This window comes from Scyliorhinus canicula, chromosome 19, assembly GCF_902713615.1.
Source record: "Scyliorhinus canicula chromosome 19, sScyCan1.1, whole genome shotgun sequence".
Classification (NCBI taxonomy): domain Eukaryota; kingdom Metazoa; phylum Chordata; class Chondrichthyes; order Carcharhiniformes; family Scyliorhinidae; genus Scyliorhinus; species Scyliorhinus canicula.
Window position 1 is genome coordinate 81767037 of NC_052164.1, and position 26070 is coordinate 81793106.

Below are 26070 nucleotides of genomic sequence, written 5' to 3' on the forward strand. Positions count from 1 at the left end.
ACTACCACCATAAAGCCAGAGGGCACCAGGTTTCCCGCTCTCTCTGGACCCAGCCTCTGAGACAACCAGAGCTCGTGAGCTAGTCAGTGCAAACACCATGCGGTAGCTAGAAAGTCTGGTCAGGCTGGCACTAGGTCTCCAGTCAAGTCAGCATAGTGTTAACCCACAGTTGAACATGTATAATAGTTAAGACGTTAAATAAAATCATGTTGCATCTTATCAAGTGTTGAAGGTCTGTCCTTCGCTACACTGCATCAAGTGCAGTCCACATCGACCCAGCCTGCCCAACAAATCAACCTCTAACAGTAAAGGAAATTACCAAATACTGGAAATGTAATGTTTAATAGTTTAACATTTTTATTAAACAAGTTGACATCATACTTGGGGAGAGGGAAGTGTGCTATAATGGGTTAATAGTTATGGTAATAGGTTAGTGTTGTGAATTGTGATGTATCAGTGACATCAACAGTCATATGCTAGAGACTTAGTAGAGCAGATGGAACGGTCTGTACACAAGAGAGATGTACCTACTTTGCAGCCTATCTTGTACAGAGTGTTAATAAGGCCGTATTTAAATAACCTGTGAGTCAGAACAGAGTTACTCATGGTAAGAGGGTAACCTTTCCAGTATGGATTAGGCCATGTTACCGACACACTAAAAATACCATTCCATTGTATGGTCATCTTTTATGCGTCACCAGTTGAATGGGAGTGTTTGGTCATCAGCAGCTTGCTGGGAGGTCTTCCTTTGGTCTGCAGGTGGAATGAGTGGAAGATGATAATTTTGGGCATGTCAATGGAAGGTGCCACAAAAGAAGAGAATATAGGATGAGGTGACTCTCAAACCCCATCGACTGTCGTATTTCAAGTACACAACATCCTTCCACCAGGTCCCCCAGTGCTGTTTCCCACAATCTGTGTACCCTCTCAGTCTGGACATCCTGAAACATGCCGCTGTGTGTCAGCCAGCGCACACTGCACCTTCAGTGAAAGTGAAGTTCTCATTTCACTAAAATAACTCCAGTGATGTCTTGAACACACAATAGGTAGTTTGATCTGTCCACTAGGTATGCTGACCAGAATTCAGAAATTTGAGGTGTAGACCTGGTGGGGCAGGGGTGAGGGTGGGGATGGACGTTAGGGGATTGGAGAAGACAATTCCCTTTTAATCAATGGGTGATCCAGCCCACGATTAGAGGTGGCCTTAACTGTTGATTTTAATAGCTTTAGGGTGGGGCTTGGGTTAAAATATGTCGACAAGAGAGGGTAACTTTATTCATGGCCTCTCTGAATCTTGAGGGAAATGTGCATTTCTTTGTGATGGAATGTAAACTTCTGGAGTCTGAGGAAGTAACCTATAGAGAAACTGTGTCTCAGTTTATGATCCATAAAACAGGAGTTGCAAAGATGAGGTGACACAAGGTGGTTTGTCTGGGGTATGACTGTTTTGGAAACAGTTCAACGTTGCTTCAAAGACAAAGAAAGGAGAGAGATACCATCTATGCTGACAACACCAAATATTCCTAGGATCTTGAGTGATGAGACACCTCTATGTTGTCTTCATTGCTTCTTGTTAAGTATATGTAATACCTTTCTCAATAAATCGCTGGCTTTTAAAGCAGACCAAGCAGGCCAGCAGCACGGTTCGATTCCCGTACCAGCCTCCCCGGACAGGCGGCGGAATGTGGCGACTAGGGGCTTTTCACAGTAACTTCATTGAAGCCTACTCGTGACAATAAGCAATTTTATTTATTTATTATTCTACTTGATTCATAACTACTAGTTATTCGTACCTTGTAGGTCAAGCACAATTGGGGACCCGAGGGTCAGAAATTTAAAATTTGAACCTTAAAAATTTGGAAGCGTTTTATACCTCAAACCTAAACCTTACAAGGTGTAGGAATTCATCTTTGTTTGTGAATTCAATACCTAATTCAATTCAAGTCAGCTTTTGAAATTAATATTTGGATTTTATGGGCAAATCAGGGATGCTAATTGATGACCTGCGTCATATATGCGGCAAGTGTCTGGCCTCAATGATTGGCATGTGTGCCAAGGGATGAGTCAGCTAGGCTCCTTTCTTGCGGTCAAACCACATGGCTTATACTGACCAAGGCTCTCAGCAATAGAAGTGACAGGAGCACCTGATACCTTAAGTTGTCACACCGTACTGATCCTTGAACTGAGCAGCAGAAGCCATAAAGTGAGCATTCTAATCATAACACTGCAGGCACCGAAGATAACCTGCCAGAAGGTTCAATGCAGTAACACTGACAATGCTGTATTTCACTGTCCCTGTTTCCTGTGGTTTTCAATTATAGATAGGATCTCCTCCACTATTTGCACTTAGAAGCTTTTATAATCACAAACAATGAGATTGAGGCAATGAATAAAAATTAGAATAGCACTGTCAGCATTATAAGTGCTATAGATGTCATTTCCTTACAGCAAATTTTACTCACTGATGGACATAAAGAAGATCTGGAAGATTATACGCATGCCCTGTATTATGTAAAGTTACACACATTCACCACTTGAGCCAACCTAGTTAGAAACCATTAAGATTATGGAATCGGAACTCAAGGTTGAGGTGAGGTTCAAAATATCTTTGTGCCTTTAGGAACTATGTTATTCTCTAAGTCTGAATAAAGACTGTAGACTTACAGTTAACACAAACACTTTATTCAAAGGGTTCGTTCTGCTTCCAGAGCTCAACTAGATGTAAAACAGTCAAGAGGTATGTCCAGTGAAGCTAAGGTAAACAGCCTATGCTGAGCTGTCTCTGTGTGCTGCTGCTCACTAGCTCTGTGCTTCTAAAAGAGGCGGATCCTGCCTTGGGCTCGACCCTTTATACCCGTCTCTGATGCTGCCCTCTACTGATGCTGCAGTCCCTGGTGTATGTGCAGATGTATGTACAGATGCACAGATCACTACATCCCCCCACCGTTTGATTTGATATGTTTTGTAGACTGGCCTCAAGAAAACTGTGCCAGAACAAGTGGTGAGAATATGCAAATCTGCACACTGCGAAAATGATAAAGTAATACAGAAACAATTAACAGTGTTATGAGTCCATCATGAGAAATGTTCATATTCGCCTTGTGGGTGTGTTGAAGTGTCCTTACAAATCTAACCGGTCGGGTGCCTTATGGCTTCTGCTGGAGTGCCTTAACGGTGGTGGTGGGGATGACGGTTTGATGTCATCAAGAGTACTGTCTGGCGTTGTGTGGCGAGGAACGTCCTGTGGACTAAGGGACTTGGTCAAGTCCAGTGTGGGAAAGTTGTAGGTCGAAGCATTAACAGATCTCGGCGGTTATGGCGAAAGAGTACTCCCGCCGACGACTTGGCAATGTAGGACCGCGGTGCCTCCTGCTTATCGCCGTGGCTGGCTCAGACCATCCGCCTTCTGGGTCCCTGATCCTGACGATGTCGCCCATGTTCAGTGGCTACATGTTGATTGTAGTATTGTTTTTGTTTGGACTGTAGTACCCGCATTTTGTCGAGTACCAGAGCGTTATCGGGGTCTCGGAATTGAATCGCCGGTAGGGTTGTCCGGATGTCCCTGCCGAAGAGCATCTGCGCTGGTGACAGACCTGAGCTCAATGGGGTTGCTCGGTAGGATAACAGCGTTAGGTTGATGTCCAAGCGTGAATCTGTTGCCTTGCTCATAAGTCGTTTAATGATGTGAACACCCTTTTTCACTTTGAAGTGTTGGCTAGTGTAGACTTGAGAGGTGAACAGACACTTCCAACACTGATGAAGGTTCAACTCAATTTTATTAACTACTTCTAACTAACTAACACACGATGACTGTAGGTCTAAATGATGCTAACTTAAACTAGAGACCTAAGCCTTGTCCGAACCAGTTGATTCTCTCAGCACGTGTTGTAAGTCTGTGCTGGGCTGGATGAATTCTTGTTACACTGAGGCAGCACCCAGAACGAGCGGGAACCGTGGTGCCCTCTGCCTTTATAGTGTGTGTATTCTAACTGCGGTGTTTGTACATGTTGATTGGTCCCTGTGTATGTCCATCAGTGAGTGTCAACACCATGATATACTGGTGTATATTATGACACACTTTCCCATTTGACTGTGGGTAGCGCGGACCGGATGTTACATGCCGAAAGCTGTATCGGTCTGACAGCTCTTTCATTCCCAGCTCGCGAAGCAGGGACCATTATCTGACATCACCACACGCGCGATTCCATGTCGCGCGAATGTCTCCTAGCACGCCTTGATGACAGATGAAGACGAGAGATCATGGAGTTTCAGTACCTCCGGATAGTTTGAGTAATAGTCCATGATCAAGATGTAATCACGCCCTGTGGCATGAAATAGGTCAATGCCCACTTTTGCCCACGGCGCCATTGTGAGTTTCTGTTGCTGCAGTGGTTCTGTACACTGTGCGGGTTGATGTCTTTGACAGGTGTCACATGTCATGACCATGTCCGTTATGTCTTGATTCATGCCGGGCCAGTACCCAGCCCGTCGTGCTTGCCTTTTGCATTTCTCAATTCCTAGGTGGCCTTCATAAATCTTACGTAGCATCTCGGCGCGCAGTGTGGCCGGGATCACAATCTGCGCATTGCGTAGCAGCAGGCCGTCAACTTCAATCAGTTCTGACTTGACATTCTGAAATTGTGGACATTGTCCCCTCGTCCAACCGTGCTGGAGTAGGTGCAGCACCCTCCGTAAGGTTGCGTCTTTCTGCATCTCCTGTCGGATTAGGCAAAGCTTCTCATCCGAAGCAGGCAAATTCTCCATGCATAACTGTGTTTGGGCCTCGATTTCTCTGATCGGGGCTGGTGGTGCGTTGTCAGTACCAATTGATCGGGACAATATGTCGGCAATGGCAAGACCTCTTCCCAGGGTGTATACTAGGGTGAAATCATACCTTTGCAGCTTCATCATGATGCGCTGCAGACGAGGTGTCATGTCATTTCAGATGTCATATCTTGTCTAAGATATGGACCAACGGTCTGTGGTCGGTTTCCACTATGAATGTGGGCAGGCCGTACACATAGTCATGGAACTTCAGAACCCAGTGAGGTGTCCGAGACATCCTTTTTCGATCTGTGCATATCTGCACTCGGTTGCGGTCATGGCCCTGGACGTGTGTGCCACCGGGACCCAGTCAGACTGGTCGTCCTGTTGGAGGAGAACGCCGCCAATCCCGTCCTAGCTGGCGTCAGTGGAGATCTTGGTGGGTCTGGTTGCATCAAAGAAAGCAAGGGTCGGTGCCCTCGTTGGTTGCTGTTTGAGATCCACCCATTCATTTTGGTAACCTTGTGTCCACTCAAATGCAGTGGTCTTTCGTAGGAGATTGCGTAAAGCTGCCGTCCGTGTGGACAGGTTTGGGATGAACCTGCCGAGGAAGTTGACGAAGCCCAGAAATTGTAGCACCACCTTCTTGTTGTGTGGCATCTTCATGGTCCATATTGCGGCGATTTTCGCCTCATCAGGGCTGACACCCTGAGATGATATTGTGTCACCCAAAAAGGTTACAGACTCCTTTGCAAATGTGCATTTTGCCTGGTTCAGTTTCAAACCGTATTTATGAATCCTCTGAAACACCTTCTTCAGACGACAGAGGTGTTCTTCTTCAGTGGTGGGCCATACGATGATGTCATCCACATAGACTCTGACACCCTCAATGCCCTCGGTCATTTGCTCCATTATCCTGTGGAAGATCTCTGACGCAGAGATAATGCCAAAGGGCATGCGATTGAAGCAGAAACGTCCACATGGAATGTTGAACGTACACAGTAATCTGCTTGAGTCATTGAGCTGTATCTGCCAATACCCCTGCGAGGCGTCGAGTTTGGTAATGATACGAGCATTCGCCATCTCAGATGTGATCTCTTCACGCTTGGGGATGGGGTAGTGTTCCCAGTGAATGTTCTGGTTCAGGTCCTTCGGGTCTCTGCATATGCGAAGATCTCCAGAAGGTTTGTGAACACAGACGATGGAGCTAACCCAGTCAGTCGGCTGTGTGACTCCCGATATTACGCCTTGTGACTGCAGTCTGTTGAGTTCCGCTTTCAACTTCTCCCGCAGAACTTCTCCTGGGCGGCTGAATGACGGGTTTGGCATCTGTCTTCAGCATGATTTTGTATTGGCAGGGTAAGGTGCCCATGCCTTTGAATACGTCGGTGTATTCTTGTAGCATGCTGTGGATTTTAGCTTCCAGGCTTGATGGATCCTGGGTGTGCATGTAAATGCGTTGCACCAGCCGCAAGTCTTTGCAGGCCTGAGCGCCTAACAGTGATGATTTATCGTCGTCTACAATCTTGAATCGTAGCTGCTTGCGTATCATCCTGTTGTCCACCTGGAGATGGCACGATCCCTTTGTGGCGATCTGATTGCATTTGTAGTCCTTCAGCCGACATGCAGCAGGTATTATTTCATGGTCTCCTGGAATCGAATGGAGATCCTTGCCAGTGAGGAGGTTAGCTGAGGCCCCAGTGTCAAGCTTGAAGACTAATGACTTGCACAGTCGCAGTCCACTCACTGCTGGAATCAATGCTGTTGACCGGGTGAGGTGTGGCGATTGTTGCGTCATGTTCCTCAATTGTCTCGATCGTGTCCACGACAAGCGAGTTGTGGCAAGCGAGGTTGTCCTCATCCGAGGAATACTCATCATTGGTTTTTTTGGTGCTCCGTTGAGTCTATGCTTTTTACATTGAAGTTCATGTGTTTCTGTCTAGTTGTCTTCATTAGCAGAGCAGCTCTGCACTGTGAGGCAAAGTGGTTGTATTTGCCACACTTTAAACATTGTTTTCCAGAAGCTGGACAGTGCCCTTTTAAGTGGGTGTGTCCACAGCGTGGACACGTCATGACGCTGTCCCGCCACGCTCGCACGTGCGCAGTAGGCCTTTCTTCCGTGTCAAATCTTCGGGAGAACTGCGCATGCGTGTGACCTGCATCCAGGTTCGCGCTCGCAGGATTGCCGTTCGAGGAGCGCCTTCTGGAAGCCTGGGCCACCATTTTGATGGACTCGACCTCGTGGTGAAGGCCTTGGTCCCAGTAAGTAAACTCCCCATATTCTTCTTTATTTTTTTCATAAGTAGAGCATCTTTGCATGGTTGTTTCTAGGGTTAGGTCTTTTTGTTTTAATGAGGATTTTCTAAGTCCCTCATCAGATATACCATTGACTATCTGGTCTCTGATGAGGGAGTCACTGAGGTTTTCAAAGTTTCAGGATTGAGCTAGTAATTTTAAATCAGTTACAAATCTGCTGAAAGATTCTCCCGGTTTTTGCAAACGCCTGGTGAACTTGAATCTTTCAAATATCTCATTGACTTCAAATTGACAGTGGGTTTCAAATGTTTTGGTGATTATTTCCAGCTTGCCCTTGTCCTCCCCTTCCAGGCAGGTATAGGAATTATATATTTCCAATGCCTGCAGCCCTGCCAGGGATAAGAGCAAGGCTATCTTCCTGGCATCAGACGTTGAGGTTAGATCCTTAGCTTCTAGATATATTTTGAACTGTTGTATAAAAATTTTCCAACTGGAATGAATATTACCAGTGGTCTTGAGCAGGCGTGGAGGTTGGATTGAGTCCATCGTGCAGATTGGTATCTGAAGGGTCCGAATGCTGCGAGGCCTTCCTTGGTTGAATGTCTGGTTTAAGTTCTCTTCTCTTGCTGGTGTCTAGCTAGCTTGCTGAAATCACTCCTGATACTATATGTTATTCTCTAGAACAGTACAGCACAGAACAGGCCCTTCGGCCCTCGATGTTGTGCCGAGCAATGATCACCCTACTCAAGCCCACGTATACCTATCCCAGTAACCCAACAACCCCCGTTAACCTTATTATTTTTTAGGACACTAAGGGCAATTTAGCCTGGCCAATCCACCTAACCCGCACATCTTTGGACTGTGGGAGGAAACCGGAGCACCCGGAGGAAACCCACGCACACACGGGGAGGATGTGCAGACTCCGCACAGACAGTGACCCAGCCGGGAATCGAACCTGGGACCCTGGAGCTGTGAAGCATTTATGCTAACCACCATGCTACCATGTTACTAAAGACTGTAGACTTACAGTTAACACAAACACTTTATTCAAAGGGTTCGTTCTGCTTCCAGAGCTCAACTAGATGTAAAACAGTCAAGAGGTATGTCCAGTGAAGCTAAGGTAAACAGCCTATGCTGAGCTGTCTCTGTGTGCTGCTGCTCCCTAGCTCTGTGCTTCTAAAAGAGGCGGATTCTGCCTTGGACTCCACTCTTTATGCCCGTCTCTGATGCTGCCCTCGAGTGATGCTGTGGCTGTTACACCTGTGCTGCAGTCACTGGTGTATGTGCAGATGTATATACAGATGTACAGATCACTACAGGAACTGTGTTCAAATCTATTCCAGATGAATGGCATGCAGGTCTTCCTGTTAGTTGTGGGTGCCCCATGAGTTGAGGGAGTCTCCATTAATTGCTTAATATTATGGAGAACACAGCAGAAAATTGGTGACAAATATGAACTGCTCTTAAAACAGTTTCACACAGCCCGGCCCCCGGGGTGTCTGCTGAGGAGGGTATACAAACCAAACATCACACTGGCATAATGGATTGTTCTTCAAGGGTTGGGTTAAACTAAAGTGTTTGAAGCAAAGTAATGTTTTCTTGGTAAGCAACGTAAATTTGTTTGACCTGGGAACACTTGCTGCTGACGTGAGAGTCAGGTAGGCACTTGATCAATGGTGATGTGTCCAGCATCAATGAGCACAAAAACTAGAGCAAACTAAAGTATAAAAAGCTTGCCAGTCATTTTTGTGGGTACTTAACTGTTCGCCCAAAATATCTACAGTGGAGACTCCATGAAAACAGTCCTTTTGCCGAGCTCTACATCACTCTTCTGTCACAGAACAGAGCAGAACTTTGAATATGGAAATGTGAATTCATTTCTTTATTGACAATTTCGTATGATGGGTAAAGTCCCTGTTTTTTTTCTTTATTTGTTCATGGGATGTGGGCATCGCTGGCTGGGTCAACATTTATTGCCCATCCCTCAGGGCATTTAAGAGTCAACGACATTGCTGTGGGTCTGCAGCCACATGAAGGCCAGACTGGGTAAGGATGGCAGATTTCCTTCACTAAAGGACATTAGTGACCCAGGTGGGTTTTTACGACAATCGACAAAGTCATCATTAGACTTTTAATTCCAGATTTCTATTGAATTCAAATTCCACCATCTGCCATGGTGGGATTTGAACCCAGATCACTAGATCATTACTCTGGGTCTCTGAATTATTAGTCCAGTGGCAATATCACTATGCCACTCCCACCCCCATAGCACAGTGATAAAGGGATGTCACCGGTGTAACTATCTGTTTGAGATAGTCACTGCAACCTTACTTCTCTTTCCTTTTACTCAAATTTTACGGAGCCCAAAGCACCAAAATAAAAAAGTACACCTCGATCTGACATGTACATACGAAAATATGAATTAGGAGCAGGAGTAGGTCACTCGACCCCTCGAACCTGCTCCACCATTCAATAAGATTATGGCCGATCTGATCGGAACCTCAATCCCACATTCCTGCCTTCCCCTGATAACCTTTCGCCCCCTTGTTAATCAAGAATCTATCGAGCTCAGGTCGGAGAGGGGAACATATCTGATATCTACAAGGTTATGCAGGAGGCGGAGGAGGCGTCAGTAGAGGAGCTGAAAGCTAAGTGGGAGGGGGAACTGGGGGAACAGATCGAAGACGGGACATGGGCTGATGCCCTGGAGAGGGTTAATTCTTCCTCCTCGTGTGCGCGGCTTAGCCTCATCCAATTCAAGGTGCTGCACCGGGCCCACATGACTGGGACGAGGATGAGTAGGTTCTTTGGGGGTGAAGACAGGTTTGTCAGGTGCTCGGGGAGTCCAGCGAACCATGCCCATATGTTCTGGGCATGCCCGGCACTGGAGGAGTTCTGGAAGGGGGTGGCGAGGACGGTGTCGAGGGTGGTGGGATCCAGGGTCAAGCCAGGATGGGGACTCGTGATTTTTGGGGTTGGGGTGGAGCCGGGAGTGCAGGAGGCGAAAGAGGCCGGTGTGTTGGCCTTTGCGTCCCTAGTAGCCCGGCGAAGGATCTTGCTACAATGGAAGGATGCGAGGCCCCCAAGCGTGGAGACCTGGATCAATGACATGGCGGGTTTCATTAAGCTAGAGAAGGTCAAATTCGCCCTGAGAGGGTCGGTACAAGGGTTCTTTAGGCGGTGGCAACCTTTTCTCGACTTTCTGGCTCAACGATAGGGTACGGGGACAGTAGCAGCAGCAACCCGGGGGGGAGGGGGGGAAGGGGGAGGGAAAAGGTGGGTGGGGGGGGCGGACGATGACTATGTTTGTTTATTTAATGTAAATTTATTTTTAAGTTCTTTTGTTGTTCATTGGGGTTGGGGGGGTGGGGGATGTGATACATGCGTCGATACGGTCTGGGGGTGTTACAGTTATTATGGGTTATTTTGTTGTATTTCATTGTTTGTCGTTATGTTTTATATTTTCTGTAAAAAATTCCAATAAAAATTATATTAAAAAAAAAGAATCTATCGAGCTCAGCCTTAAAAATATTCAAACACTCTGCTTCCACCACCTTGTTGAGGCAGAAAATTTCAAAGAATGTGACTGTCTGAGAGAAATAACTCTCCTCTCCGTCTTATATGAACGATGCCTTATTAAACAGTTACTCCTCATTCCAGATGCTCTGACAAGAGGAAACGTCCTCTCCACATCCACCCTGTCAATACCCTTCGGGATCAAGTCGCCTTTTACTCTTCTAAACTCGAGTGGATACAAACCTAACCTCTCCGACCTTTCCTTTTAAGACACTCCTGGTATCAGTGTGGTACTCAGAGCTTCTCTCGCACAATGAAGAGTGAGACTCCAGAACAAGTTAGTTGAAATGCCTTATAGCAATGTGTTTTTACCTAGCGTGGCATGCAATCAACATCAAGGGAAGCATAAGCACGAGGTTTAGTTGAAGCAGTTTCAATCTTTTGTTGTTAGTCTTCACCAAAGCCACGGCTACAAACTCCTAAGGTTTTCCCTGTTGGAGATCCACATAAAGCCAACAGAACTACTGAACACGTGGCGCTAATCCCACTGAGAAAAATGAGGTTCAAACACCGGCTTCAAAGGCCTTTCAGATGTGCTTTGCACCACCCTCGACAACATTTAACAATAGAAAAAGAATAAAGGAGTAAGAAGATGAATGTGTGTTTTATTTATACATTATGCTGTGGACTATTGATCAGCTTGAAAATGTGCCCTCAGTTTGACAGTCAGCATCAAAGTTCAGCCATGTAGTCGAACTTTTAATAAAAATTATTGACTGGCTGATAACCTACAGTGGTGCTGTTGTCACTCTGCTTTCTTTGAACTCGTGTGAGGGGAAAAATGAAGGTGAACAGATGCCCTGACCTTTTGCCACTTGCTGGAAAAGGATGGCCCAGGTGTGGAAAGCAAGCCGACATGGCAGGTGAGTAATACAGATCTGATTTGTGTCTCTAAATGTTTGAGAGAAAAATACACGAGGGACAAGAATGGTGCAAGGGGATCAGTTCAAACATAACCTAGAGTTACTGGAAAAAGCACAGTGGGATAAACATGAGCAGCAACCTTAAGACTTTAGAATGATTCTAATAACTTCCTCTTCTGAATGTGAGCAAGAAATTCCCTGCGACCATTGCCTATTTAGATCCGAGCCAAGGTTAGATTTTTTTCACACCTTCAAAACTGGCTTTGCATTTGTTGACCACTAATTGTCGGTGAGATTTATTATTTAAAGAATATGAATAATTCATTTGCTAGGAGACTGGAACATACACTGGACACTGAATGAGGGAAGTTAATTGTGACATGAGGGAGCAGGCACTTAACAGGTTCACTTGACTTCCCCTGTATGCCATTTTGCCGCTGGTGGAATTAACTTAGTTATTTTAAATGTAGCTAGTATTTTCTCGGCTTATATTCACATCCAAGCTAGTGTTCCAAGTATAATTACAATGAAGATCAACCAATAACACGTTAGCACAGTGGTTCGCACTGTTGCGTCACAGCAGCAGGGTCCCCGGATCCATTCCTGGCTTGGGTCACTGTCTGTGCAGATTCTGCTCGTTCTCCCGGTGTCTGCGTGGGTTTCATCCGAGTGCTCCAGTTTTCTCCCACAAGTCCTGAAAGACGTGCTTGTTATGTGAATTGGACATTCTGAACCCTCCATCAGTGTACCCAAACCTGCGCCGGAGAGTGGCAACTAGGGGCTTTTCACAGGAATGTCATTGCAATGTTCATGAAAGCCTACTTGTGACAATAATAAAGATTATTATAAAATTTACAGTGCAGAAGGAGGCCCTTCGGCTCATCGAGTCTGCACCGGCTCTTGGAAAGAGCACCCTAACCAAGCCCACACCTCCACCCTATCCCCATAACCCAGCAACCCCACCCGACACCAAGGGCAATTTTGGACACTAAGGGCAATTTAGCATGGCCAGTCCACGTAGCCTGCACATCTTTGGACTGTGGGAGGAAACCGGAGCACCCGGAGGAATCCCACGCACACACGGGGAGAATGTGCAGACTCCGCACAGACAGTGACCCAAGCCGGGAATCGAACCTGGGAACCTGGAGCTGTGAAAGCAATTGTGCTAACCACTATGCTACCGTGCTGCCCACTATTATTAATGCGGCCCCCACAATGACATCGCTCTTTCAGAGGTGCACACTTAAAAGGCTTTATTTCAAAATGGTAATAAGCCAGTGTAGACTGAGCGACAAGCAAGCAGGTTTTACACAAAGGTATTGTCAACTGTCCTTGAAACGTGGTCATCTGAAAATGATGGAGACAGGACCTTATCGAAGTCAAAGGGACAGCATGTGCAGAGAAGGCCTCCCAATGGCATTCTAATGCGGCTCTGCTCGTTTTGTCTTTCTGAAGGAAAGTTTGATTGAACTTCTCATCGCCAGACAATGCTTAGCATCAGAAATTTTAATCAATTCCAAGAGCTGATTTAGCTTTTGACTAATTGTGCATGAAATAGCGTTCAATATTCAATCTCATAGTGTTAGCTCTCAGAGTGTCCTCAGAGCTTCGGCAAGAAACAGAGCAAAATTACCAGCTATTAGGGTATTTGTCTCATTGTCATTGTCTCCCTAACCGATGAGAACAAGGTCCAAGCCCATATGATGTATCAGCTTGTATTATCTCATTAACGGGGATAACATATGTGAATTGATGCAGAAACAGCCACATCTTTTGAGAGCGCCACATTTTAATGGCATTGATTTCAGGATTCAATTCACTAAAGTGCATTCTTCAGAACATTTTCAATGCATCATGTATTTGTCTAGTTTCCCGAGTGGAATATTTAACCTCCCATGGACAAATCGTGGCTTTCTGGCTTGTCTGAATACACACCGACTTGATCTAGCACAGTGTGAGAGTGCTGACAGTAATCCCTGAGAAGATTCTGTAATATGCTCTGGACTTCTTTTGCAACACTCATCAGTTGGTTTCCCTCATCAGTTGCTTTATTGTAGAGTGTAATACAATATTCCGCATCTAATGTGCTTGGATATTTTTTGGTCAGTCAAATGATTGGTTTTATCTCCTCCAGTTCCGTTAGCTCTAAGGATGCAAGCTGAAATATTACCGACAATGTATTCCTGTTTAACTGGAAATGCCTAAGTGCTTCAAATGGGATAATTAAAGTGTTTTCACAGAGCAACACAGGAAATGGTTTACGGTCAAATAAGATTTAAAGGGTCTTGATGCGGCTGGGACCAGATACCAGACAGTAAATATGCCCAAAGCCCATGGATCTGACATGCCAGCCTCCACCACCTCCGGATCGTGTATACCCGCACCAGGGCAGCACGGTAACACAAGTGGATAGCACTGTGGCTTCACAGCGCCAGCTTCCCAGGTTCGATTCCCTGCTTGGTCACTGTCTGTGTGGAGTCTGCACGTTCTACCCCTGTCTGCGTGGATTTCCTCCGGGTGCTCCTGTTTCCTCCCACAGTCCAAAGACGTGCAGATTGAGTGGATTGGCTATGATAAATTGCCCTTAGTGACCAAAAAGGTTAGGAGGGGTTATTGGGTTACGGGGGTGGAGTGGAAGTGAGGGCTTAAGTGGGTAGGCTGAATGGCCTCCTTCTGCACTGTATATGGGGCTGGTTTAGCACAGGGCTAAATCGCTGGCTTTGAAAGCATACCAAGGCAGACCAGTAGCATGGTTCAATTCGCCTCCCCGAACAGGTGACGGAATGTGGCGACTAGGGGCTTTTCACAGTAACTTCATTTGAAGCCTACTTGTGACAATAAGCGATTTTCACTTTCTACGTTCAGGGGCAACTTCAGCTTCTGTCTGTCCATCCCACCGAACACCTCCAGGTCAGAGCCCCTTCCGCGGTAATATGGTGAATGTCATTTTAACCCCTACTAATCGTGGCAGCCTCTGGCCGCACAGCTGAAGGCTGAAGGGTATTCGCAATGTTAGTAATGTGAGTACAACCAGCAAGAATGTATTCCCAGATACATAACAGGGGTTGTTTTGGATCTGTGAAGCCTTGAAGCCTGCTTTCCTTCATGGTGTGTTGATGCCGGCGTTGGACCGGGGTGAGCACAGTAAGAAGTCTTACAACACCAGGTTAAAGCCCAACAGGTTTGTTTCCAATCACTAGCTTTCGGAGCACTGCTCCTTCCTCATGTGAATGAAGAGGTAGGTTCCAGAAACATATATATAGACAAAGTTAAAGATGCAAGACGATACTTTGAATATGTGCATTTGCAGATAATTAAGTCTTTACAGATCCAGAGAGAGGGGTAATTCCAGGTTAAAGAGGTGTGAATTGTCTCAAGCCAGGACAGTTGGTAGGATTTCTCAAGCCCAGGTCAGATGGTGGGGGGTGAATAGAGTGCGACTTGAATCCAAGGTCCCGGTTGAGGCCGTACTCATGTGTGCTTATATACACAGTCAAGCTTGTGTTCCAAGTGTAATTCCAATGAAGATCAACGAATAACGCAGTAGCACAGTGGTTAGCACTGTAGCACTAGTGCTCCGAAAGCTAGTGATTTGAAACAAACCTGTTGGGCTTTACTCAGGCGGCCTTCAGGACGCGTGACAACGCAGAATTGCCAAGCAGAAACTTATAGCCAAGTTCCGCACACATGAGCACAGTATCAACCGGGACCTTGGATTCATGTTGCATTACATTCATCCCCCACCATCTGGCCTGGGCTTGCAAAATCCTACCAACTGTCCTGGTTTGAGACAATTCATGCCTCTTTAACCTGGGATTACCCCTCTCTCTGGATCTGTAAAGACTTCATTACCTGCAGATGCTCGCATTCAAAGTATCGTCTTGCATCTTTGACTTTGTCTATATATATGTTTCTGGAACCTACCTCTTCATTCACCTGAGGAAGGAGCAGTGCTCCGAAAGCTAGTGATTTGAAACAAACCTGTTGGACTTTAACCTGGTGTTGAAAGATTTCTTACTTCCTTCATGTTGAACACCCCATAACAGGTGCAGATTGTCTGTCCTAAAATCCTCTCGCACGGCAGAGCCATTCTGCAGCTTGTTTCTTGGAGAAGCATTTCACTCCCCTTGAGGTTTTCCCATTGTATTTACTTGTTTACGTTCCATTTTACACCCCAGAATCTCTTTATTAACAGCTGAAGGCTATCTCAAAGGAGGGATGAGTTTTGTTTTCACAGCGCTTCATGGTCCATTAATTCTGAAGTACTTCCTCTTTTTAACAGAGCAGGTAGTCAGTCTGAGGTTTTTGTCTTTTAGACTGGATCTTTTTCAACCTCTTGATGCCTGCACTGGAAGAGCGTTTCCACTGTAGAAGCAGCAGGCACCACTCAGACATTAAAATGCAAGGGTTCCTCAATGAGGTCCTTCGCGCAGCCACTGTTGAATTTTAAAGCCCCTGAATGGTCAGGAGCATGGCTGGACCGTGTTCTGGCACTACCCCTTGGCACCCTGGCTGTGCCAAAGTTGGCATTGCAAGGCTGCTGGGGGCAGTGCCAGGTTTGCACTGCCAAGGGGAAGGGCCTGAAGTGGGGGACTGAGGGAGGAACCTGAAGGGGGGATCTCACGAAGGGGGCCTTTGGCTAACCCATCGCAGGGTATCACTCATGTTGGGAGGGGGGGGGGGGGGGGAGGCCTTGTCAGCGATTGGGGCTGTTGGGTTATTCTGAGATCGTTTTTTTGCGCAGAGGGTGGTGAGTGCCTAGAACCCGTCCCCAGGGGAGGTTGTGGACGCAGATACATTAACGGCATTCAAAAGGCATCTTGACAAACACATGGGTAGGATGGGTATAGAGGGATACAGCATAAAGGGCAGGTTTCTCAGACTTCCCGCCGGGTTGGAGAATCGCCGGGGTGCGGCGTGAATCCCGCCCAAGCTGGCTGCCGAATTCTCTGGCGCCGGAGATTTGGCAGGGGTGGGAATCGCGCCACGCCGGTCGGCGGGCTCCCCCCGGCGATTCTCCGGCCCGCGATGGGCCGAAGTCCCGCCCGTTCTATGCAGGTCCCACCGGCATTAATTGGAGTAGGTCACTTACCAGCGGGAACTGGCGACGTGGACGGGCTCCGGGGTCCTCGGTTCGATCTGGCCCCGGGTGGTGTCCCCACGGTGGCCTGGTCCGCGATCGGGGCTCACCGATCCATAGGCGAGCCTGTGCTGTGGGGGCACTCTATTCCTCCGCACCGGCCGTGTAAGCCTCCGCGATGGCCGGCGCGAAGGTGAACCTCCCCCCCCTGCGCATGTGCGGGGATGATGGCAGCAGCCGCTGACGCTCCCGCGCATGCGCGGACCTGCACCGGCTGGCGGAGTCCCTTCGGCCCCGGCTGGCATGGCGCCAAAGGCCTTCCACGCCTGCCAGCGGGGCGCAAACCACTCTGGCGCCGGCCTAGCCCCTGAAGGTGTGGAGGATTCCGCACCTTTGGGGCGGCCCGATGCCGGAGTGGTTCCCGCCACTCCACTGCGCCTTTTCTGCCCGCCCCGCTGATTCCCGGAGAATCCCGCCCAAGGGTCTCAGCAAAGATTGGTATCGTGAGTGGTACAGGCTTGGAGGGCTGATAGGCCTGTTCCTGTGCTGTATTGTTCTTTGTTCTCTTTGCTCTGATGTAACCTTCTTTTCAGTTTTAACATGGTTTCGCAGGTCTTGGGTAGCAGCTACAATGAGGCAAGAACAGGCTTGAGAAGAAGTAATAGCCTTTACAGCTCCCCGCGTCATGTTTATCTGAACATCCCTTCCTCTTCATTTAAAGACCCCCACCAATTGCCATGATCAGGCATCGGATCCTCTCTCTCTCTCTCTTCGCACCCCTCCCCCCACCCTTACCCCCCGAACTCCCGAGATCACCTTGATCCTAGTAATAGCAACAACAGCCTCCTTATCTGCTTCTGGAGTCAGTTCTGGTGGCCTCCACACCTGCATATAAGTCAGCTGTGACCTCTGGGTAGAAAACTTGTCACTTTGAAACGATACGCGGTGAGGAATGAAAACTTCTCCCCCAATTCCTCACACCCACCAGGGATAGGAAACCTATCCCTGACAATACTGGGGTTTCCATTTATGCTTAGGATATCATTCCTGTGTAATATAGAAAAATACAAGAGATTATTTCATTTGACAATTGTGACATTGAAAATATCCACATTTGAGTTGCCAATCTAAGATTTGTGACTGGGAGAGACAACGTGGGATATTTCCTGAGAAAGAGACATCATGGGCGTGATTCTCCGCACCCGGGAGAAATCGTGAGGCTGGCGTCAAAAACGGGCGGGTTTGATGCCAGCCTCCGCCCCCCCGACTGGGAACCGATTCTGGTCCCCGGTCGGAGCTAGCATCCCGCGGCCGTGAACTCCGGCATCGCGGGCTTAACGAATTTCGTAAAGCCCGCTAGCCAGAGTTCGCGACGGCTGACGCGTCAGATGACGTCAGCCGCGCATGCGCGGATTGGACGACTCTAACCCGCGTATGCGCGGATGACGTCATCACGCATTCGCGTGAAACCCGCGCATGCGTGGGCCGGTATGCCCCTCAGCCGCCCCGCGAATGGATACAGAGTGCGCGGGGTAAGTACCCACTGCCCGCGATCAGTGGGCACCGATCGCGGGCCCATGGCACCCTTGGCACGGCCGTGGTACTGCCGTGCCAATCGGTGCCATGGTTCCCCAGATCGGAACTTTATGGCCGTTTTCACGAACTCAAACACACCTGCTCTCACCGTTCGTGAAAACGGCTGCAAAGTTCCGTTCCCGACAACCATGGCACCGATTGGCACGCCCACCGATCGCGGGCAGCGGGTCCGAAACCCGCGCACTCTTTGTTCCTCCGCCGCCCCGCAGGATCAGTCCACGGGGCGGCTGAGGGGCATGACGGCCCGCGCATGCGCGGGTTTGACGCATATGCGTGATGACGTCATCCGCACATGCGCGTGTTGGAGCCGTCCAATCCGCGCATGCGCGGCTGACGTCATCGTGCGCGTCAGCCGCCGTAACCCTTGGCGCGTGGGTTTAGCGACGGTCGCTAAGCCTGCGATGCCGTGGTTCACAAGGCCCCGCTGCTAGCCCCGACCGGGAAGGAGAATCGGGTCCCGGGAGGGGGCGCGGAGGCTGCCGTGAAACACGGCCAGTTTCACGGCAGCCTTTACGACTCTCCGCATTTGCGGAGAATCGCGCCCATCGATGTTTCCTTTCTATCCTCTCGACTAATGGAAAGCAAAAAGGAACCAAAGTATTGAACTTGTACTTGTATAGCACCTTTTGGATAATTCTAAAAATACAATGAATGAACAAATAGTGAATGAATTATGTTGAAAGGCAATGGAAAATATGGATAAAGGCAGCAGCTAATCTGTGCAGAGTAAACTCCATGAATGAGTTAACTGATCAATTAGCCTGCTTCACAATTGCTGGAACAGTGGGAGGACTTTGTGTTCTTCAGTGTCACAGGACATTTTCACATTCACCAGAATTGGGAGTAGGTCGGGTCTCCACGTAATGTGGCATCTGAAGTACAGGGATGTCTGACACTCTTCTGGCACAGCAACGACTGGAAGAAAATCCTAGAGTGGGAAATGAACCCGCAACCTTCTGGTCACAAAGAATGGGACACAATGAACTGGAGTGAAAGAAACCAAAGCAAGTACATATTCTGTATCTCAAATGTATGTCTATTTGGAGTGTCAATGTTTGCACATTCCAATTGTAGATTATGATGAGCAATGTCAATTTGAGTCAGAATTACGTGCAAAACTAGTGATTCCGAATGAATAGGCAAATTGGGTCAAGACATTAGGCATTTATCCTGATGAGTGCAAGATGAAAAGATTTGACAGCACATGTCTCTCATTCCAGCAATATTCAATTCTGTACTATCAAGCGACTAACAGTATTCTGGGTTTGAGTACCTGCATACTTATCTGGATTACGCTAAACAGCTTCGACACCCGTTATATTTTTCCAATTTTTCCAATTAAGGGACAATTTAGTGTGGCCAATCTACCTAGCCTGCACATCTTTGGATTGTGGGGGTGCCTCACAGTAGCAAACTCCACCAGGACAGTGACATGGGGTCAGGAGCGAACTCGGGTCTGCAACACAGTGAGGCAGCAGTACTAACCACTGTGCCGCCCTTGACATCTATTATCAACGCATTACCTTCAGGCTGCTGCTTGGAGGTAATCAACTGAGTCACAACTGAGGCTGACTCGTATCTTTTGTCATGTGAGAGTACCTTTAAGAAATGGATGTTTCAGCAATGTACCTTTAAGAAATGGAGCAGTTCATATTACTGAAGTGATGTCAGAGGGTGGGGGGAGCTGAGCTGAGCTCACTTCTGTTTTTTGGTTTCAGTTTTGTGGAAAAGAGTTTGGGTGTGTCTGTGTTTTGCAGTGAGCTGGATCTGCTGTGATCTCTGCCATGAAAGACTATCTCTGAATCATTTGATGATTTAAACTCATAATAGTAATGTCTTTAACCTGATGTGTTTCTGTTTAAAGGTGTTAAGTCTCTTGGATGTTTAAAGGAACAACAGAAGGATTATTTAGTGTTGTATTATTTTTGGGGTTATCTTTGAAGTAAGGGATGTTAAGTGATCCAATGTTTATTTAAAAGGTTAAGTTGAGTTCATGGAATAAACATCGTCTTGTGTTTAAAAACCATGTGTCCATAATTGTAATACCACACCTGGAGAACAAGCCGGGTGCTTCAAAAGCAACAATACATTAAAGGCGGGGGGGGGGGGGGGGGGGGGATTGGTTGAACTCCATGATACATTTTGGGGTTCTGAAAACGCCTCTCCCATAACACTTTGCAGGTTTTGAATACAGATCCTCAGCATCACAATGTAACAGGATGGATCTCCAATTTTCACCGATGTGCATAATACAAATTGTAAAGGTGGCGTGGTGGCACAGTGGTTAGCACTGCTGCCTCACGGCACCGAGAACCGTGGTTCGATCCTAGCCCCGGGTCACTGTCCATGTGGAGTTTACACGTTCTCCCCATGTCTGTGTGGGTCTCACCCCCAGAACCCAAAAGGATGTGCAGAGTATGTGGATTGGCCATGCTAAATTGTCCATTAATAAAATACAATACAAATACAAATAAAATACAAATGGAGTCTCGCACATAATTACATTTAGCACAGGGGTTTCAACTGCTAAATCAGTTTTGAAAATACCAACAAATTTTACATGTTAGAGCATACTCTGGTACATTTTCAATTTCTCAATTTCCAAAAGTATTTGATTCCAGAGTTTGGGGTTAGGCTCTGCACCCTCTTTCCAATCACATAATAACTAGATTTCTAATGAAAAAACAAAACTGACTTGAAGAAATGCGAGGTAAATATCTTGTGGTTGTTTCACAGTTTTTTCTGAGGTAAATTTACAAGATGTCACACAAATCGTTTCTGTTGTACTCAGTAAATGAAATACGTGACTATTGAAACAGTCCACTGTAACTAACATCATTTAACGCTGGCCAGAGAGATATGAGGTAAAAAGTTACCTTGAACCAACAACCGAGTTGTGTGAACAGCCTCTCCCTGAATGCTGTAGGCACGGCATGTATAGGGCCCACGGTCATTCCGACCCACTGAGGAAATGGTAAGACTTCCATCACTCACCTGCAAGAGAAAAACAGTTTGTTTTTGAGGCTAGGGGTATGGACCAGAAAGATACAATTCCATATTTTCAGAGGTGGTCCATTTTTATCAATTATAATGGAACCTATATTAATCAGCAACTTTTACATGGTGGATTTTTTTTCTCTCTCTCTCACTTCAGATACCGTGCCCTTTCCGTGGACTTCCATTGGATTGGTCCATCGTTATGATTGAAATGGTACTGCAGTGGCTTGCTATTGCCTTCTGCAGATAGCTGACCAGAAACTCTCCCACTCTTATCAACTGCCAGAGGCATATTGGGAAGAATTAGAAATTGATAACCCACCTGTCTGGCCATGTTATGAATGCTCCTTCTATGACCATCAAGTCCTGGGGTTTAGAATTGGTCGGGTACTAGTAGAATTAACAATCATAGATTCTAACAGTAAAAAAGACCATTCAGCCCATCATGTATTTTCTCACCCTTTGGAAGAGCTATCCAATTGGACACACTCCTTTGCTCTTTCGTCGCAACCCTGCATTTTTTTTCAAGTATATATTAAATTCCGTTTGGAAAGTTTCTATTGATTGTGCTCTCAACACTTTTTCAGTCAGTGCAACGCAAATTGTAACAACATGCTTCATTTAAAAAAAAATCTCCCCATTTCCTCTTTGGTTCTTTTGCCAATTATCTTAAAAGATAGAGCTGAACTCTATAAATAGATCCGTAGTGCACAAAAATCACTGAAGTCAGGATGCTCCTTTATAAAACATTGATTCGGCTTCAAATGACCCACTGAGTCTCATTCTGGGCAGTGCACTTTAGAAATGACCTAAAGGCTTTAGAGAGGGAGCAAGAAAGATTTATGTAAATGGTTTCCTGGATGAGAGGTTTCAGTTATGAGGAGAGATTGGGGAGGCTGGCATTCCCAGAAGAGAAAACCCCAACAAAAATAGGAAAATAAAATAAACGGTCTGAACTAGTCTCATAAGTCTTAAAATGGAACACCAGTAAAAACTGGAAAATAAGCATACTGGTCTGAACTTTTCTTTTACTCTTTGCTGGAGAGGCTGAGACAAGAGAAGGTGGAGAAGAGATTTGCTAGAAATCAGAACAGAAAGATGTTGAAAAAACTCAGGTCAGGCAGCATCTGTGGAGAGAACCGAACTAGTCGTTCAAGTCAAAGACCTTTCATTGGAACTGAGTTTTTCCAGCATTTCTTTTTGTGCTTATTTCAGATTGCAAGCATCTGCAGTATTTTGCTTCTGTTGTAGAGGTTTGACAGTGAGAAACAATTACCTTTCCAGGAAGGGTCAGCAACCAGAGGATACAGATTTAAGGTGATTGCAAAAAAAACCAAAGGCAACATGTTTTTAAACATAGCAACTGACTTAAGATCAGAAGGTGTGGCTTTTGTCACCAACCCTGGGCTTGTGTGCGGTCAATTCCAGCCCCACTTGACCCAGAGTCACAACACAGGTGAAATTAGATTTTATTTAAAATACCCGAGGTCCTTGGTTGAGCCGAATGAACTACAGTCACCAGGTTTGTGACTTCAAAACACAAGTAACCTTTTGAAATGAAATGAAATGAAAATGAAAATCGCTTATTGTCACAAGTAGGCTTCAAATGAAGTTACTGTGAAAAGGCCCTAGTCACCACATTCCGGCGTCTGTTCTGGGAGGCTGGTACAGGAATTGAACCTGCGCTGCTGGCCTTGTTCGGCTTTAGAAGCCAGCTATTTAGCCCACTGTGCTAAAACAGCCCCATATATAATAATCGCTTATTATCACAAGTATGCTTCAATTAAGTTACTGTGAAAAGCCACTAGTCACCACATTCCGATGCCTGTTCAGGGAGGCCGGTACAAGAAATGAACCTGCGCTGCTGCCTTGTTCTGTTTCACTTCAGAGACATCCTTTCACTTCCAAGGCCTAAACACTTCTCAGGAGTTCTCTCAGAAAGCAGCTTGCAGGAACCACTCACTGACCATTGTCAAGCAGAACACTTGCTGGCCAATCCACCAGTCTCCAGTTAACCAATCAAACTGACTCCTTCCAAAGCTGGTTCCTAAGATCCACTTGGTGCCAAAGAGTCTAGTTTCTCCTCTTCAAAATACAAAACTTGGGAACACAGTAGGCTATTTCACTTGTGAGCCTTCTGCTTAAATGCATATCCTGATAATAGGTTGACGGACCAAAGTCATCAAATAGAATAAAAAGAAATGGGAACAAAGGAAATAATGGGGAAGGACTCTTGCACTTTCAAAATTAAATTGGATGAGGACCTACAGAAAAAGTGCAGGATTTTGGGAAGAGGGTGTGAAGTTGAAATGGCTGAATTGCTCTTGGGGACCTGGCACAGATTCAAAGGACCGACTGGTGCCTTTCTGTGATGTAACCATTCTGTGATTCGATGAACATCTTTCAAGTAAATACGTCAAAACCAATGCAGCAATTGCTTATATTTTCATGAAGCTGGATTGACAGACTGTGAGGAAAAACATCGGGTTCGACTAGAATAATTGGGAACAAAGTCCCCTAGTGAGCGCGTTTGCAGAGCCAGGAATCACATGACTATACGACACGACTCGGGCCACAGGAGGGAACAGGTGGCCTCGGCTGCACCTCGCCCCGTTTCGTACACCGGGGAGCTCCACTCAGCAGAACTACCCAGTCTAGCGAGAGATTGTGATGCCATTTTTAAATGGCATCCCGGCCCCCTGACCCAACACCCACGCCCCACGCTCAATTGCATACTAAAATGCTAACCTGGCAATCTCCATGCCAGCTGGAAGTGCCACCTGGCCACCATGGCACTTCCAGGGGGTCCAGCTGGCACCAGCAAGGTCAGGACACCACCCTGCCCAATGGGCCTGCAGCTGGAGGCCTTGATCCCCTGGGAGACCACCACAAGTTCCGTTTTTTCCCCTTTTATGGGGGCCAATGCTGAACGGCGCTCGCCCGAGGTCTCCAAGCTGCAGGGGATGTATCTCAAAGCCTCAGGTACATTGGGAATCTGCACACTAGAGCGAGACTAACTTTTACTCTAATATGCAGATTTGCCAAAAGGTGATCCCGCCCACAATGAGCACATGAGGCGTTAAGAGCCGAGTAGATGCCGTTAGCGGGGGTCTCCCAGTTTCTATCAGCCACGCTGTGTCGTGGCGAGCTGCTTTTCAGGTGTCCCATAGAGCAGTAAATTGCAATGGCAAAACATCTGCACCACATAAAGGAAAAAAGCTGAAGCTACGCGATGTCGTTAATGTGGGCAGCAACACCATTGAAGCGTTCAGTGATCTCCATGGAATAAATTCACAGATAATGAACAGATTTAGATCTCTGCTGATACCAGACAGAAGAAGGGCAGAGCTGAACAGTAGATTTAGTTTTTCACACCCAATTCTCACTGATTCGCAAATAAACATCATTTACATTAGTGCCAAGAACAATCACCGACTGATTCAGGACTACAACAGCACAGCACAAAAACTACAGGCTTCAATTAAATTCCTGGATAATCTGACAGATGATACAGATGAAAATAGATTTGTGCTGGAGTTTCATGGCAAAGATAGAGGATGCTGGTTTTAAATAAATGAGCCTCAAGCAAGCCTGAATTCCCTCCCCCACTGATACAACACAGTGTGTATATAGAAGCATCGCCCAGCAAAAGCTATTCACGTTGAATTCGAGAATTTAACAGAACAGCTGGATAAACACATGGAAGGGAAGAGGGATAAACATTTTAGGGATAAATTTGGACGGAGATGATTGTGATGATATTCATCACTGTAGATACACAAGGGGTTAATTTAAGTACACGTAGACTAGACAGACACTAGAGGGAGCAGCAGAGACATGACACACAGACACTCAACCAATAGGTCAGTAAGATAGGACACAACCAATGGGCATTCACGATACACACAGAGGTGACACTACCACAGGGGGGCATTACACCAACACATATATAAAGGACACAGCACACATGATCTTCCCCTTTCCAGTGGAGACACTCAGTGAGTACAGACACAGGGTTGATTCAACATCACACGCACCACGTGGATTGTAGCAGACTGGTTCGTCAGTCTGAGTAGCTATAGAAGGATTAACAGTAGAGGTTTTCATAGAATGTATAGTGCAGAAGGAGGCCATTCGGCCCATCGAGTCTGCACCAGCTCTTGGAAAGAGCACCCTACCCGAGGTCAACACCTCCACCTTATCTCAATAACCCAGTAACCTCACCCAACACTAAGGGCAATTTTGGACACTAAGGGCAATTTATCATGACCAATCCACCTAACCTGCACATCTTTGGACTGTGGGAGAAAACCGGAGCACCCAGAGGAAACCCACGCACACACGGGGAGGACGTGCAGACTCCGCACAGACAGTGACCCAAGCCGGAATCAAACCTGGGACTCTGGAGCTGTGAAGCAATTGTGCTATCCACAATGCCACCGTGCTGCCCTTAGGTGAACCTAAGTAGGAGAATTGTAAATGGTTTAATAAACGTATTGAAGTTATCTTCACGTCTGAACCTTCCTTTGTCAGAGTGAACATCAAGGAAGCAGCTTATGCTACACCAAGAGCATAACAAGACAATGATTATGTCATCTATGCAGCTGTGGGGACGTCTTTTCGGGGACATCCTGTGGTCAGGAAAGGAAGATGTGTGCACATACAGCTATCCAACACTTTTGTTTAATTAATGTGCACAAAGGACTTTCCTGAAGAATATCAATTGGGTAGGATAGTGGTCATTGCGGGGTGGTTTGTGTCTGTGCTCAACAAAGGGAATGAACATAAGGGGATGGATAGTAATTTTCAGAAATGCAACTTTTGGTATCTAGGCCAGGATTCTCCGATCTTGCTTGCGGTTGAGACTCTCCAGTCCCATGAACATGATGCCGTTTTGGTTTGGCAGGACAGCAAAAGACGAGATCAGAGAATCCCCCT

The 26070-nt window shown here is 46.7% G+C and overlaps 1 protein-coding gene across 9 annotated transcripts in view; it reads right to left on the reverse strand.

Moving 5' to 3' along the window:
- The window catches only part of igsf9bb (immunoglobulin superfamily, member 9Bb), an 827780-nt gene that overhangs the window by 223900 nt on the left and 577810 nt on the right, over window positions 1-26070 (reverse strand). For all 9 annotated transcript variants that reach the window (XR_005458187.1, XR_005458188.1, XR_005458191.1 and 6 more), the window contains exon 5: window positions 21012-21129. Coding sequence is in view for 3 of the 9 variants with exons in the window: in XM_038779227.1 (XP_038635155.1) it covers window positions 21012-21129 (118 nt within the window). In the remaining 6 variants the exon portion in view is untranslated. The remainder of the gene's footprint in view (window positions 1-21011; window positions 21130-26070) is intronic.